Source organism: Ictalurus punctatus, chromosome 6 (assembly GCF_001660625.3).
Source record: "Ictalurus punctatus breed USDA103 chromosome 6, Coco_2.0, whole genome shotgun sequence".
Classification (NCBI taxonomy): Eukaryota; Metazoa; Chordata; class Actinopteri; order Siluriformes; family Ictaluridae; genus Ictalurus; species Ictalurus punctatus.
In genome coordinates, this window is record NC_030421.2 from 32,000,808 (window position 1) to 32,017,910 (window position 17,103).

At 39.8% G+C, this 17,103-nt stretch overlaps 2 protein-coding genes across 5 annotated transcripts in view; one reads left to right on the plus strand and one right to left on the minus strand.

Annotated features, from left to right (window-relative positions):
• pknox1.1 (pbx/knotted 1 homeobox 1.1) lies at positions 1 to 13,465 on the plus strand. 4 transcript variants are annotated; one of them, XM_017470324.2, is made up of 12 exons: positions 76 to 91; positions 3,276 to 3,359; positions 3,940 to 4,037; positions 5,214 to 5,335; positions 6,177 to 6,348; positions 7,771 to 7,941; positions 9,199 to 9,280; positions 9,938 to 10,035; positions 10,146 to 10,277; positions 10,362 to 10,438; positions 10,653 to 10,816; positions 12,118 to 13,465. In XM_017470324.2, the coding sequence occupies exons 3-12, from the start codon at positions 3,984 to 3,986 to the stop codon at positions 12,306 to 12,308; spliced, it is 1,263 nt and encodes a 420-aa protein (XP_017325813.1). In that variant the 5' UTR covers positions 76 to 91; positions 3,276 to 3,359; positions 3,940 to 3,983; the 3' UTR covers positions 12,309 to 13,465. The 4 variants fall into 4 exon arrangements, with proteins under 4 accessions (XP_017325814.1, XP_017325813.1, XP_017325811.1 ...); XM_017470325.3 differs by lacking the exon at positions 3,276 to 3,359 and having other exon boundaries at positions 1 to 91; XM_017470322.3 differs by lacking the exon at positions 76 to 91 and having other exon boundaries at positions 115 to 3,359.
• tmprss3a (transmembrane serine protease 3a) overlaps positions 11,013 to 17,103 on the minus strand; it is a 19,059-nt gene continuing 12,968 nt past the window's right edge. The window contains exons 13-14 of the mRNA XM_053680618.1: positions 15,904 to 15,979; positions 11,013 to 11,084 (exon numbers count right to left, since the gene is read on the minus strand). Of these exons, the coding sequence (XP_053536593.1) occupies positions 15,935 to 15,979 (45 nt within the window). The 3' untranslated portion in view covers positions 11,013 to 11,084; positions 15,904 to 15,934. The remainder of the gene's footprint in view (positions 11,085 to 15,903; positions 15,980 to 17,103) is intronic.

A 17,103-nucleotide genomic window follows, 5' to 3' on the forward strand; every position in this document is an offset into this window, starting at 1 on the left:
GCTTGCGTGCGTTTACGTGATGACGCAACCCGGCCAGAGTGGATCCCGATTGCTGCAGCCGCTTGTCAGTGTGATGAAGATTGGCACTCAGGTAAGCTGTCACTCAAAACTCTGCTTTTCCCTCTTACCTATCAATCAAAACAATGCGCGCAACACGCTAAAATGCCTCGGCCTGAGCACTTTAACCTACTTGGGCGAGGTTGTGTGTGGGTTTGTGGGAGTTAAAAATATATATATAAATTTAGTGCGCCGCCCGAAAACCATGTTGAGGAAAGAAAATCATAAAATATGAGCTTTTTGATGAGAGAAGGATTTTATTACAAGACCGATGACTGAGACTGAGACTGAGCCAGGGCCCAGCTTTAGCACACACTTCCTCCCTCTGTATAGGGGAATGGAAGTGCGTTTTTATTTAAAGTAGTTATTATTATTATTATTATTATTATTATTATTATTATTATTATTATTATTATTCCACTGATTGGTGGATTTAATTTAACTTGCATTCATTTTAAAACAATAAGTCGGGAGTTTCTAGTCATGTTTATATATTTAAAAAAAAATATAAATAAACACTTCATATTTGTATATTAATATTTTGTTGCACCTTATGTTATTACCGTTATTTCTATATTTTACATGTATATTTGCACGCACTGCATGAGCATATTCATGTGTAATTATCTGTCTTAGCATTGTTAGCAAATTGTACTAGATAGAGCAAAGCTAGCTTGCTAGCTGGCGAACTACTTTTCTTTAACGGCTTGGTTTGTTTTTGTTATAATTTGTACTTTTAAGGGAAAATAAACCGTCTGGGTAGATACATTATTATATTCTCTCTCTCTGTGTGTGTGTGAAGCTGTAAAAGTTAATATTTGGGTTTTGTGTGTAGTATTAGTGAGCTAGCGGAGCTGTGGGCCCGGCTTGTTTATAGTGCGGTGTAATGGCTGCGTTTTGATTTATTACTTCATTTGTATTTTGCTACACGGAACAAATTTAAAGGCGTTTGTGTTAAAAAGTTGAACTTTAATGCTCTTGAATTTTACGCCAAAAAAAAAAAAAAAGCCAAATTAAAGTTTGGACCTGATTTGTTTTTGCGGTAAAAAGCTAGCGCTGCTAATTTCCCCGTTCTCCTTCCGTCAGCGCCTCGTTCGGTGTGTTTTGGTGTTTTAAACGATAAACTTATTAAACGATAAACTTTTAAAGTAATGCATGCAGATTTGCTCGAAACGGTTTTAAACTGTATACAGACCATACAAGCAATCCCCAGTGTATTTACCGTGAAAAACATGACTGCAGGCGATGAGTGTAAAACTACTTCTCATGAGAGAACTCGTACATGAAACACACCACACAAAGTTGTGGAAGAATTAAGAGCATGGCTGTGTTTGTGTGGTTGCAAACTTGATGTAAAACTTTATACTGCCTTCTGTTATAAAGATTTTAGCATTTTACCTTCTCGAGTAGTTAAACGGGTGTTTCTTTCTAGGCAATGATCATGAAATCGGCCAAAATCTATTCAAGTTCACAATTCCTGATGCTGGATTACTCCTGATCAGACATTTCAGTGTTTTCCCTGCTCTAATACAGTTCCGTGACTCAGAAAGGTCTGTACTGACTCCAGAAGGGTCTGTTCTGACTCAGAAAGTTTCTGTGCTGACTCCAGAAGGGTGTGTACTGACTCCAAGTTTCTGTACTGACTCCAGAAGGGTGTGTACTGACTCCACAAGTTTCTGTACTGACTCCAGAAGGGTGTGTACTGACTCCAGAAGTTTCTGTACTGACTCCAGAAGGGTGTGTACTGACTCCAGAAGTTTCTGTACTGACTCCAGAAGGGTGTGTACTGACTCCAAGTTTCTGTACTGACTCCAGAAGGGTGTGTACTGACTCCACAAGTTTCTGTACTGACTCCAGAAGGGTGTGTACTGACTCCAAGTTTCTGTACTGACTCCAGAAGGGTGTGTACTGACTCCAGAAGTTTCTGTATTGACTCCAGAAGGGTGTGTACTGACTCCAGAAGTCTCTGTACTGACTCCAGAAGTGTCTGTACTGACTCCAGAAGGGTGTGTACTGACTCCAGAAGGGTGTGTACTGACTCCAGAAGGGTGTGTACTGACTCCAGAAGTTTCTGTACTGACTCCAGAAGGGTGTGTACTGACTCCAGAAGTGTCTGTACTGACTCCAGAAGTGTCTGTACTGACTCCAGAAGTGTCTGTACTGACTCCAGAAGTGTCTGTACTGACTCAAGAAGTCTCTGTACTGACTCCAGAAGGGTGTGTACTGACTCAAGAAGTGTCTGTAATCAAAACTTTTTGTAGCCAGGGATTTCTTTGTCTGTTCAATGAATTCTACTGAGGTCAGTGGTTAAGACCTTATACTTCTGATTGGAAGGTCGAGAGTTGAAATCCCAGCACTGCAAACCTGCCATTGCTGGGCCCTTGAGCAAGGCCCTCAACACTCAACGGCTTAGATAAATGAGATAAATGTAACGTGCCCTGGTTAAGGGCAATGTTGGGGAGTAGTTAACTAAAAGTAGGGATGCTACTAACTTAATTCCAGTTACATGTGGCCTTATTTGTTGACGTTCACGTGCCTTAAGGAATCAAATAATAAATCTTACACCTTTTTATATGTAATCTTTGCAAACTAAAGATTATAATACAACATCCAAGAGTTCAAGCTCAAATTTAAGGACTCATATAGAGGTGAACCTGTTTATGTTAAATTGATAAGTAGCCTAATGTGCACATTTATAAATTCATAATAGTTCTGAATTTATATTACAATTGTGTTTAATTAATTATTTATGCAAAATTATACACAGAGATTCATAATATGATTCACAATCATGACATACTAAAATGTTGCCCATTTAAGTAGCTTCAATGTAGTTAGCTACTTTTTGTTAGGAACGTGTAGTGTCGCTAACGACTTTTTTAAAAGTCTAGCTTGACTGTAGTTTAACTACTTCAAACTATGTGTAGCTTGAAAAGCTACAGTTTCAAAGTAGCTTCCTCAACACTGAGTAAGTGCATCTGCCAAGTGCTATAAATGTAAATGTAGTGCTGCCCAGGTTGCCCAGCTCCAGGGTTACTGTCTCTATGGAGTTTTGCATGTTCTTCCCATGTTAGTATGGTTTTCCTTCAGGGTCCCTGGTGTCCTCCCACTGTCCAAAAACAAGCCAGTAGGTGGATTGTCAACTGTAAATTGCCCCTGTGTGTGTGTGTGTGTGTGTGTGTGTGTGTGTGTGTGTGTGGGACTGGCATCCCATCCAGGGTGTCCTGCCACCTCATGCCTGGTAATCCTGGATCGGGCCTCGGATCCGGCACGACCCAGATCAGGATGGAGTGGTTGCTTAAGTGTGTTTAAGAATGAATTGTTATTTAAATGTGTATACACTACAACAATACACTATGTGGCCAAAGGTTTGTGGACACCCGACCATCACGCCCATACATGCATTCTTTTGTACATCCCATTCCAGATGTATTCCCCCTTTTGCTATTATAAAAATCTCCACTAGGAAGGCTCATTTAGCTCCAAGAGCATTAGTAAGTCAAGCACTGATGTCAGGTGAGAAGGTGTTCAGTGGGGTTGAGGTCAGGACTCTGTGCAGGACACTCGAGGTCTTCTACTCCAAACTTTGCACACCATGTCTTCATGGAGCTCGCTTTGTGCACGAGGGCATCGTCATGCTGGAACAGGTCTGGGCCTCTTGGTTCCAGTGAAGAGAAATTGTAATGCCACAGCATACGAAGACATTCTTTACAGGTGTGTGTGTCAGACTTTGAGGCAACAGTTTGGGGAAGAAGCACATATGGGTGTGATTGTCAGGTGTCCACGAACCTTTGGCGATATAATTGTTAAATGCGAAAATAGTCATTAAATGTATAATTACTTTGTAATACAGATGTGCATTTGTTTTCCAACACTTTTCAGACTGCCCGTATAATGCATCAGTGTTGGCAGTGGCTTCAGTGAACATGATGGCAGGCCAGCCTGTGTCAGTGCACAAGTACGAGGAGGGAGTTCAAGAGGTGCGTCTGACGTGCCTACACTCACAAGCAGCGATTACATGAAGACAGGGTCCTTGCTTTACTTTGTACCTTTTTGTTTGACCTCAGTACCGTAAAGCACACTGCTTTCATACTGCTCCATTTTAACACGGGTCACAAAAACTAGGTCTTGTTTAACGTGTTAGAAGTTATATTGAAGTTATATATTTTATAAAGTTAAAATGTCTACGCACGTAGGTAATAAAACCTGAAACCTTGTACACCGAGTTGTTTAGACTGAACCTCAGAGCTGTTGAAAGTCCGATTCAGATTTTTCAGCCGGTGTTGATTTAATCTTCTGTAACAGCAGCTTTAACAGTAGTGCCGGCTAATCACGGGTCTATTTTAACGCGCTCATTCTAATAAGTTATCGTTTCTATAGTAACTTTATAGTAACGTACTCAGGGACCGGTTTAAAACGTGCATAATTATCGTGGTGGTATGGATTTCTCTGAGATGGCGTTTATGTAGCATTTGTGGAAGGAGTGTCCAGTGCCTGAGTTTTGTAACTCCAGTCAGAGGTAAAGCCGACACAGGGTAGTTTTCACATTGAAGGGCTTTCTATTATTTAAAAGCAAGGAAAATCCAGGTTGATGAGGGAGAGGCAGTTTCTCACTGCTATAACATAATTGATATCGATATAAAGTCTGTACTGACTCAGAAAGGGTCTGTTCTGACTCAGAAAGGGTCTGTACTGACTCAGAAAGGGTCTGTTCTGACTCAGAAAGGGTCTGTTCTGACTCAGAAAGGGTCTGTACTGACTCAAGAAGTGTCTGTAATCAAAACTTTTTGTAGCCAGGGACTTCTTTGTCTGTTCAATGAATTCTACTGAGGGCAGTGGTTAGGACCTTATACTTCTGATTAGAAGGACAGGAACTAAATTGTTTCATGGACGTTACACAACGTTAAGTGTAAATAAAATGCATAATGTGACTTTCTTAATAAATAAAAAATTGGAATTACTGGCAAATAATAAAACCCTTCGGGACACGTCGTTATCGGTTTTGAGGCGGTAGAACGGGGCCACATCACACCACCCTGTCGTTGATTATTTTTCCTGTAGCAGCACAGCCCCACGTGATTTTATTTCTCAGAAAGAACACACTCTAGACCGTTTTTATGTCCAGCGTTTAGAGTAACCCGTTGGTTTACACGCAGGAGGTCCAGCAGACGGACGGTGATCCAGAGAAGAGTTTTTCAGACACAGGAATGGGGAGAATCTGCAACAATGCTCTTGCCGAATCCACTCGCATGGAAACAGATAAAGCGTCCATATACAGGTAAATTTCCACATAACCACTTAGTGATTTTATAATGTGCTTAATAAATGTCCCTTATATCCACACACTGCCAATCAAATTACCTCTGCTGCCAGTAGACAAATTAAGAAATCTAATAAACAACAGGGTGTTACATCTATTCCTAATACAACCAGCAAACAAAAACAAAGAACTACCCCTCCCACTCCAATCATTCTTGATTGAAGAAGAGGACAAAAGAAAAAGAGTAAATCTAAACGGGGAAGGGGGGGGGGGGGGGCAATTCCAGTCAGGGGGTAGACACTGCAGAGAGATAAAGTACAAGAGAAATGGTAGCCATCGGAAAAGGTTCTTATCTTTTAACCCAGTGGTTCTCAACCAGGGGGGCGCGGAGAAATCGGAAGGGGGGCGCAAATTGTTTTCAAGAAAAAAACAGACATTTGGGGACTCCGTGTGTTTTATCGCTTTTCAAATAGAATGTGTATAAATGAAAAACCCCGTGTTCCCTCTCCCTCTGTATTTACTTTTTGCCGGGGAGAGGCGGAGTTTAGACTGCCTTTTATCTAGCTGTCAGCGCAGACCAGTGTTGCCAACCTAGCGACTTTTCAGACCCCTTTAGTGACTTTTTGGACAAACCTTAGCGACTTTAGGAAATATATTTTATAAAAAATATTTTTTAAAAATCATAACATTAAAATAAAACATATTTTATGCTCGAGTAGAGCTGCGTAATTTCAGCCTGCACCCTTCCTTATGCTAGCAGATCAGTTCAGCCTCTATTTGCATTGACATTCATCTGAATCCATTCTTTCATATTTGTTCATCTCCAATGCCTCGTGTTTTGTTTCCTGTCGGCCTGCAGGCATCCGCTCTTTCCTCTCCTAGCCCTTCTGTTTGAGAAGTGCGAGCAGTCTACTCAGAGCTCAGAGTGCATCACGTCAGAGAGCTTTGATATCGATATCCAGAATTTTGTACTCAGCCAAGAGAAAGAGACCAAGGCTTTCTTCAGCGAAGACTCCGAGCTAGATAGCCTGGTGAGAATGAGAATCCCTGTGGTACCAAATGCGTCCAAATGTTTTCATTCTTGATGTGTGACATATATTATAAAAAATAAATAATGATTATGAATATTTGGTGCCTTTACAGAACCAAACTGCTTTATAAAGCACAATCTGAAAGGACCTGTTTTTAGATCTCTGCAATATGATTCACCCGCTTTATCAGAAACTACAAAGATGTGATGTTATCATATTATCAGGGTTAGTTGTCACTATACGCTTGTATTAGATTAATGAAATAACTCATCAGTACTTCTACAACAATATAAAAAAAAAAATATTCCAAATATTCCTTTCCATTTGTTTCCTTCCTTGTAAAATATGTTTTTGGATAGCACTTTACATTACATTAAGGTTCCTTTAACTGACATTATTTTCTGCATTAGTTAACATTAACAAACTACAGCATTATTAAATCATAAACAGAGTTAGTTAACAGGCGTTAATTGAAGTTCTCTTAACAACTTTTCAACAAATGTTAATAAAAATCCACCTGCATTGACTATTCAATCCAGGACTAAAAATAATGCACCTCAATGAGCAAAATTCAATTTCAGCGTGATCCTAAAACGTTGATAACTGAACTCCGGTCTAAATCAGGGCCAAAAATGCTTGATTTTGCTCTGGCTTTTTAAAAAAAAAAAAAAAAAATAGTGCGATGCAACTTGCAGAGTTTAATTTGCGCCTTTTTTTTGTGGAAAACGTCTTGAATTGGCGAAATCGCACTTGCACGGAATTGTCTTTCGCAGCAATGCTTGTTAGTCAACGAGACCTTTTAGCGGTACTCATGTTCGACGCACGCGAAAGGTTTTTCGGCTGAATGCGCGTCGTGATGACGTCACATGACGCATCTAGGCCCAAATCTGCAGTAATTCAGAAAAACCGCAAGCTCCTCTGAGTATTGCGGCGTTCGCTTGATTTCGTGTCGATTTCCGTGATCACAAAAGTGCAAAAGAGAGTCTGGAGAGACTGATAACTGTTAGACTTTAGATCAGCCTCAGTTTTACTATTAAAAAAAACCAAAACAAAAACTATTAGTTACGTTGTTAATCCTACTCCTGGGGTATAAATGTTGAAATTCACAGTTTCGTCACGTTAACTAATGTGTTAAATATTGTAAAACAGCCCTTAGATTTAATTAATTATAATGAGAATTATCATTTACATTTTGCGGCACTGTGTGTAATACATTTCATGTATTGTAAAAACATCCAGTAAAGTGTATCACACCCACCACCTCTGAGCCCTACTTGTTCTTAAATTCCCGAAAGCACTTAATTGCAGCTGATAGACTTGCACCCAGTCTTACTCGTAGAAAAGAACCGAGGACCTTGGCATGTGTGAGAAACAGTAAGTATGTTCTGACGCTGCAGTAACACCTTGTGCCTGTGTGATCAGATGGTGAAGGCCATTCAGGTTCTCCGGATTCACCTGTTGGAGTTGGAGAAGGTCAACGACCTGTGTAAAGACTTCTGTAGCCGCTACATCTCCTGCCTCATGAGCAAGATGAACAGCGAGACACTGCTGAGTGGAGAAACAGACGATCCCTACTCTCACCTGCACACCCAGGTAAGCTCAGAGTAGACGCCTTTGTATTTCTATCAGTTAGCCCAGTACCAAAGGATCTGTTCTTGAGGGGTTTTTGCACTTGTTTGGAAATGATACTAACAGGAACCAATGGTACTCCATGTACTTGCAGTTTTTGTGGGGGCAGAATTAATGCTTCTAACAGAAACACTGCAGAAATGCTTTGATTTATTTTTGATCATGCTGACTTCAGAACGATCTTTAATGTGTCGGTAACATCCTAAAGCTTTCCAACCTGTAGTGTTGCAACTCATTTTTTCTTACTTTTAGCACAAACAATATGTTATCGTATTCAACACCGACAACGAGTTCATGAAATCAAAGCGTGCAAAAAGTGAAGCGCTTTAAATATTTTCAACAATTACTACGTTTACACGGACGGCGGTGATCTAATTATCGACCTTATTCTGAATAAGACGATATCGTGATTAAGGTGTTTACATGAGTCGCGTTTAGAATGCTCCCGTCATGTTCAGGTTTTACATGTTATAGAAGATAGAGCGATTAACGGTACACGTCATTACGTCACCGCGCCACGCCGTCCGACGTCCCTCCGGAATTTCACGTATCGACGTACAGTTCGTCTTCGTTATGGGACCGTATACAGTTTCGGGTGTTTCATTTTTAATTTTATGAACGCTTCAAGTGCGGTTAATTATTCGTCGTGCTGTACGTGCAGATAGACGACTGCTTGAAGCGGTGGGCTGCGTCCCAAACCGCGTAGTTACCCACACGTATTTCACCTACTATATACTGTAGCAGGTAAGTACGCGGTTTGGGACGCAGCCGTGCTCTCTTGTTTGCCGTCAAACGGTCGAGCGCCGCCGTGTGTGTACGCGTCCTGTCGCACAATGCGGTTGAAAACTCCCACACGACGTTAATAGTGTATTTAAGGCGTGTACACGTCTGTAACGCATGTCGATAACGCGACTAAAACAGGAATACTCCACACGTCTTAATCCCGTTTGTGTTTACTTCGAGTGTGACTTTAATCAGATTAAGGTCATCAATAATCTGTTTACATGCTAGTTTCTTAATCAGAGTATCGTCTCAATCGGGTCAATATCGGATTATTGTCGTCCACGTAAACGTACTGATTGTTAATCCATGAACTTCTTTCAATGTGACACGATGAATGTAACTGTCATTACTGTGCATTTTACTGCTAACTAGTTTTTATGTTTTTCTTTGTTTTTCATTGTTTGTTTAAATTTGATCATTTTATTGTTTTTATAACAGGGTATCCATGGCACTGTGGTTCCCGCTTCACCTATGCAACAAGGCAACATATCAGCAGTCAGTCAGTCACAAATGGTTTCAGGTACCATTTCTTACAGGCTTCTCTAACCCTTACACACACACACACACACACTGTTTACACACATCAAGCATGCACTTACACACAAGAATTACACACAAGGAAACGTTGATAACTGAACTCGCAGAGTTCAGGATTTAGGATTTCACAGAGTTGTGTGTTGTTTTTTTTTGTTTGTTATTGTTTGCAGACAAAAATGCTTGATTTTGCTCTGGCTTTCAAATTTTTTTTTTTAAATTGGTGAACTTGCAATTGCACGAAATTGTCTTTCACAGTGATGTTTGTTGGTCAATGAGACCTTTTAGCTGTACTCATGTTCAACGCACGTGAATCGTGTAACAAAAGTCCAGCTATCTAACTCTCTCACACGTATACACACACAAGGCATAACACGGACACGCACACGCACACGTACAGATATCCTCACAGATCGTGTGTCGCATCGGCTATGGAGTTAACGTAAAATGTAGTTTTTGTCTTCAAACATAGACTACAGTGGATAGAGTTTTTTGTGAAAAACCCGACGAAAGATATTTCCTCTTAGGTTTGTGTGTGTGTGTGTGTGTGTGTGTGTGTGTGTGTGTGTGTGTGTGTGTGTGTGTGTGTGTTTTTTTTTTGTTGTTCTCTGTTCATGTTTGATTTGGGTTGTGGGTTCTCAAGGTGGTGCAATGTATCAGCCAGTCACAGTAGTCACACCCCAAGGCCATGTCATGGCTCAGACCATCTCACCGAGCAAGATCCACATTCAGAACTCCCAGGTGTGGACCTCACGTATACAGCATACACAAAGTGCTTCAAAGCAGGCACACAGCATGAATCTCAGACACTCCCAGATCGACACACTGACCTGCTGTGCTTTTTCTCGAAGCATTTACAGCTGCAGATGAATCAGGATTTCGGTTTCTTCACCAGCGAAGATAGTTCGTCTAAAAATAAGCGCGGCGTTCTCCCCAAACAGGCCACCAACGTCATGCGCTCATGGCTCTTCCAGCACATCGCGGTGAGTGTGTCAGCAAGACACCGATGTTAATCCTGTTCATATTTTTTCAAGCTCGTGGTTTACAGCTGTTATTTTCTCCCACAGCACCCGTATCCTACTGAAGATGAGAAGAAACAGATTGCTCATCAAACCAATCTCACTTTGCTACAGGTCAACAACTGGTATGTTACACCATCCTACGGGACACACACTATTGATTTTATTTCTCTGTGAGCAGAAGATCAGATACAGGCACAAAAAAACAATCTGTCTATATCTCCAAAACAAGTACATTCACACAGATTCATCCAGTACATGATGTCTGTTTGCTTTCTCCGTTCGTGCTTTTTGTTTTGTTGACTTGATTTGAAAATCATCTCTGCCCCTTCGCCAAAGGTTCATTAATGCACGGAGGCGGATCCTGCAGCCAATGCTAGACGCCAGCGCCACAGAGATGCCCAAAACCAAGAAAAAGACCCCACAGGCCCGCCCTCTACAGCGCTTCTGGCCCGATTCAATCGCTTCCTCTGTGTCCCAGCAACAATTCACCATGGAAGAAGGTACAGGCTGCGAATAAAATCCGATTTTCAGATTTTACCCATGTGACCTGTGCCAGGAATCAGTAATACCGTTATACCCCATATGTTTCTTTTGGGAGTAGTCGATATTTTTTAAATGCATTTTTAATTCAGGCTCCTTCCTTCTGTTGAAATCCTACAAGCTGGGTTGCGTGTCTTGTTCTCCGAGATGGTGATCTCAAAGCAGACATGACGGACGAAACACATCAGCAGAGAGAAGTGTAGCTGTGTGCTGCTGCGGAAGTGCTGCCTAATGAGAACAGATACAGGGGAAAAAAGAGTTTAAAAAATAGAAATAGACTATAATAATGATAATGCAATTAAACTATAAGATCGTTATATCATTAGATAAGATATAGACAGTTAAATCATTATAAATTAGATCAAATAATAAAAGTTATAATAAAACAAGCCAATATAGCAATAATGATATTTTTTTTAAAAATTATAAAATGATGGCGTGTCTCGTGATTATATAATAAAGTATATACTGTCTACCCATCATGTTAAGGTTATATATAGTGTGGCTACAGTTTGACGGTTACGGAGTGGTTAAGTAAGACACGCTCTGTATATCTTTTGGTTTAGTACAAGCTCAGGGTATTTTCACTTTTCATACTCGCAGTGTGAACATGTCTTGTGAGAGATGTTTCTGAACCTTGGGTGGTCCATTAAACCTAATCTATCGATCCAAGCACAACCGAAAATTGTTCCCCATCATCAGGATTTCGCAAGTTCGAATCAGACGCCACAGGCAGCTGCGGCATGGAGTCAGGGGAGCGAAATTGGCCATGCTTTCTGAGTGGGAGGAATGGCATACTGTCTCCACCCTGTCAGTCACAGTGACACTAGTCAATCGTGGGTGTCTGAGTGATAATGTATGTGGAAGAGGGCGGATAGCATGTCGTCCGAGTGTATCGCACTCTCCTGCGATGCAGCACGAGCAGCAGTTTACACCATTGTGCTTGCCTGGCTTCACCTGTCTCAGAGGAAGCACATAATCGCCTTGACTCTCCCTGGCTGGTGGGTGGGAAATGGTCAAGGCCAATTTGGGGAGAAAATGGGGAAACATCGCCGCAAATCTGCGTCATAACACTCAGGGATGTAAATTGGTAATCGTCAGACCTTATACAGTTTCATGTCAACTGCTAGAGTATAAAATGAGGAAAAAACCTCATTAGTTTTCTTTAGCAAGTATCTTGTAGAAATGAGTAAGCTTTATGTATCCTGTTCTAGATATACACTCTATTGTAATGTACTGTCTGTCTTCTCTGTGTTTGTAGTTAATATAGTTACGGTTGGGATGAGCATGGATGGCTACCAAACTCTCTCCTCAGACGGAGCTACACTCGCCATGCAGCAAGTCATGATGGGTAATCACAGCGAGGATGAAACAGACAACAGCGAGGATGAGGGCGACACACACTTGTCCTCAGCTAGCATGACTGATCTGGGCCTCAATGCCAGTAACTGACTGTCTCACACTAATACACACACACACACACACACACACACACAAAAGACTTGACATGACGCTAACTTTGGCAACTTTGGATACTCGTGCACTACAAGAGGATCTCCCCTTAATGTACACACGGTTGTCATAGAGCATTATATCACATACAGGTGTGCTAATTTATGAGATGTTTTTATTGCGTAGATGTCTAGGTGAGTGCACTTTTTTTTTTTTTTTTTTTGATAAACTCCAAAACAGCAGACAAAAATAAGAAACCGGAAAATGTTTGAATGTCCCCCGAGTTTTTGAAACTCTTGTTATTTAGAATTTGTTACACACTTTGCATTTCTATGATAACACATCTGGATGCCAAAAAGGTTGCGAGTTTGTGCTTATGACGGTGTGATTGTGTTTTGTTCCGATTTTCCCACTGCATGCTGGTGTTTCTCTGCTGTCCTCATTCTCTCTCACAACCATGTCACGAGAGTAAAAATGAGAGATGCTTATTTTTATATATTAAGAACAAAATGTTTATTTCTTTTTTTTTTTTTTTTTTCTTCTTGTTTTGTTTTACATTTTATAAGGAATATTTATGTACAAAAAAAAACAAAACAAAACAAAACAAAAAAAAACAACCCATGCTAGTTAGCCGCCCAGTTTTCAGGGCTTTGTAACATTTTATAAGAAAACAAAACAAAACAAAACAAAAATTTACAGAATTTAAAAGTTTTGCATACGTACGTTAGCTACAAAACTATGCCTTACATTGTTCTTTTTGTAAAAAAAAATTAACCGAAGCACATACGTTGTTGAGTGACTGATGAGTGGCTCCATCTGTTTCAGCTGGGTTAGCTGTAAACATGGGAATTTACGTTCTACTCAGTAAAAGTAGTTAGTATCAAGCCTCAAGATATATTTAGATGTGCGGTTTTCAATTTCACTGCACTTTAAAAAAAAAAAAAAAAAAAGAAAGAAAAAGAAAAAAGTTCCCTGTATAAACTAATTGGCTAATTAATAAATCTTCAACATGATGAGTGATCAAGAAATATACAGGACCCACAGTCCACTGCACCGACGCAGAGAGCCGCTGATCTAGATCTCATGGGTTTACAGATGAAATTCTGAAACTGTCTCAAAATGTTACTTCTAAGCATTAAAAACATTAGTGTGTTCAACAGATCTGCGCTGCTTGCTTTTTACTCGTTAAACCCCCTTTGTGTGACCGCATACACCATACAAGGAAAAATTCAGTGTGGAAAGAGGGAACGTACGATCGCGAACCGTTTTCAGTTCCACTGAGTTATTATTTATACAGTGCTTTTATTGATGGACATTGTCACAAAGCAGCTTTTAGGAAATCCGGATATAAGATTAGCATCTTAATTTAAGTTCATCTCTAATGAGCAAGCCGGAGGCAGCAGTGGCAAGGAGAAACTCCCTGAGGAACCTTGGGAGGAATTCTTTGTATTAATGGCTAAAATAAAAATGAATTATTTGAGAATAAATACAGTTGAGGTCCTTGCGGAATCTGCAAAATGTAAATCATTTAAAAAATAATAAGAGTGATCATAAAGAGTGCATTGAATAAGCTATTTCACATAAGAGATGTTTACATAAAGTCCACCGGACACGATAATAACTGGATTTACACAAATGAACCAGTTCAAAAGTTTACACACGCTTGATTATTAATACTGTGTCGTTACCTGGATGATCCACGACTGTGTTTATGTTTTGTGATGGTTGTAAATGAGTCCCTTGTTTGTCCTGAGCAGTTAAACTGCCCACTGTTCTTCAGAAAAATCCTCCAGGTCCTGTAGATTCTTTACTTCATATTTGAGCCCTTTAAAACAGCGACTATATGATGTTGAGATCCATCTTTTCACACTGAGGACGACCGAGCGACTCGTACACGACTAGTACAGAAGGTGCAAACATTCACTGATGCTCAAGAAGGCGACACGATACATTAAGAGCCAGGGGGGTGTAAACTTTTGAACAAGATGGTCTGTGTAAATTGTTATTTTGTACTAAATAAAAAACAAAAATGCATTTTTATGATCTCGCTTATTTAAAAAAAAAAAAAATTATTGACAAAGATTTTGCAGATCATTAATATTGGCACCCTTGGTAAAAATGAGCAGAGAAGGCTGTGAAAAATTGTCTTAATTGTTTAACCTTTTGATCTTTTGTTAAAAAAAAAAAATTCACAAAAATACTCTGCTCTCATGAATACCAGACAACTGCAAACACAACACCGGTTTATCAAAAAAAAAAAAAAATCACTGTTAAACAATTATTGGCACCCCTAGAATTCATATGAGAAAAATATATTTGAAGTGTATTCCCATTGATATTTTAAATATAAACCCTGGGTGACTAGGAACAGGAAATTATATAACCATGGCTTCCTGTTTGATAAAGGTATAAATATGAGATAAAACACAGGGCAAATTCCCTTAGTTATACATAACAATGGGTAAGAGCGAGGAATATAGCTGTGATGTGTGACAAAAGGTTGAGCTTCACAGAATGGGGCGTGTCTATAAGAAAATAGCACAAGCATTGAAAATGCCCATTTCCACCATCAGGGCAATAATGAAGAAGTTCCAGTCGACTGGAAATGTTATGAATCGACCTGGAATTGGACGTGTGTGTATATCGTCTCAGCACACTGTTGAGTACTCGATGGTTCGAGCGGCCAAAAAATCTCCAAGGATCACAGCTGGAGAACTGCAGAAGTTATTTGAGTCTTGGGGTCAGAAAGAGAATTTTTGTGATTTTTTTTTTAAACAAAAGATCAAAAGGTTAAACAATAAAGGATTTTTCACAGCCTCCTTTGATCATATTTACAAAGGGTGTCAAAATTAGTGGAGGGCGCTGTAAAGTTATTAACAGCTGCAACTGAATAGTTGCTGACACTGATGACTCCTTCCAAAATATGCTAAATAAGCATCTCCTCTACTACTGTCTGGCATTACTGTCAGAGCTTAGAAAATGAAACTTTCTGACCAATCAGAATTGAGAATTCAATATCGCTATGGTATAAACCGTTTTCTTGACCAAGTGGAGTAGCGCTAATAAACTCAATAAGCACAATCTAAATGTTTTCAGTACACTACACGAATAATCTTTTCATTTATGGAAATTCGATATGACGTGTTAGCGCCTCTGGGAAAAGTTTGTGCCCTTGATACACCGCAATGTATTGAGCCTATTGGACCCCGTGATGTTTAGAGTCATTAGTGTGACAGTTTATTTGATTTGCTAGAAGATTTGCTATGAATATAAAAAAAAAAAAAAGCATGCTACGAAACATTGCAAAATTCCACTGTAGTATATCTGTTCAATTCGGGTGAACCTTTCGTAGGTTAGAACCTTTTCGGTTGTTTTGACGGCTACAAAAATAATCAGAAGCCTTCAGAGAGTGAGGCTAATTCCGCCTTCAGTGTAAAGTCATTCAGCCATACATGGTTATGAAGCCTGTAGCAGACGGGTGCGCATTCCAGCATCGATAACACTGTTTATAATGATGATGTCTTTAACTGAGCTGGGCAGGATGAAAAATCCAGTGCACTGTGGACTCATTTAATGTAAAAAAAAAACAAAAAACCCTCAAATTTAAAATCATCTTGTCGGCGTTGTCAGTTGTCTGAGCTGATTGGAGAGGGGTTCAGTGTTTCTTCTCTCTGCAAGGAAATAAAGACGCTGTCATTTATCGTTATTGTTATGTACAGTAGTGTTCCGTTGCCCATGAGGTGAATTGCAGTTAACAAGTGTAAATCGAAACCAGTTGAATGAATGTCCATGGCACTCTTTGTGCTTTGTGTGCTTATGATGATGATGATGATGATGGTCATTTCAGGGCCAGAAAAACACAAACAGAAGCTTTAAATGAAGAGCTGGCAGAATCCATTGCGCGGGATTTTCGGCAGTATTGTTGAAATTATGTCATTATTACAATTCCAGAAACACTTTTAAGCAACACCTTTAAGTTTTTGTTTCACATATTTTTCCACTTCTCAGAGATGAGGAACGTTACATCGGTCCCGCTAGGATTTCACATAAATTGATGCGAAATCAAGGAAACGGCGCAATATTTGGAGGAGTTGGCAATTTTTCAAAATGACCACAGATCTGGGCCAAGACGCGGAACGTGACGTCATCACAACGCGCATTTAGCCAGAGCCCTCTTCGAATTCACGTGTGTTAATCATGAGTACAGCTAAAAGGTCTCATTTACCAAGGAACATCACTGCAAAAGGCCGTGCAAAACAATTTCATGCAATTGCAATTTTGTTTTCTATAAAAAAAACAATTTGGGGGGAAAAAAGCTGCAGAAAAATCAAATATTTTTGGCCGCAATAATTGCAAAAAAAAAAAAATAATAAAAAAAAAAAACGCAGCGAAATCCGAAATACAGCCCCCTCCGAAACTATCGGCATGGCAAGGCTGATGAATGAATAGATTTTTTTTGCTGTGGACACGTTTGGGTTTGAGATCAAAAATTGAATATGAGAAGAGAGTTTAGAATTTCAGATTTTATTTCCCGCTATTAATATGTAGACGTGTTAAACCACATTTTGTAGCACATTTTGTATCAAACCATCCAATCTGTAGATGAGCAAAAATACTGAAACACACTCCAGACAGGCGCTTCTTGTTACCCAGGTGAGTCCTGTTAGACTGACTGTTTAAACAATAAATAGCTTTGAATATCTACTCTTGGCTTTGGTTTCACGTGTGAAGACCGCATTTATTTTTAAAAAGGATAAACCAACATGAAGATCAGAGAGCTGTCTACAGGAGAAAA

What these genes read in the sequence shown, in the direction of transcription:
- pknox1.1 (XM_017470322.3), top strand. Translation starts at nt 3,125, where the DNA reads ATGTTAGTATGGTTTTCCTTCAGGGTCCCTGGTGTCCTCCCACTGTCC. An exon ending in TTGCTACAGGTCAACAACTG is followed by an intron (nt 10,439 to 10,652) that starts GTATGTTACACC and finishes CCTTCGCCAAAG; the next exon opens with GTTCATTAATGCACGGAGGC. An exon ending in ACAATTCACCATGGAAGAAG is followed by an intron (nt 10,817 to 12,117) that starts GTACAGGCTGCG and finishes CTGTGTTTGTAG; the next exon opens with TTAATATAGTTACGGTTGGG.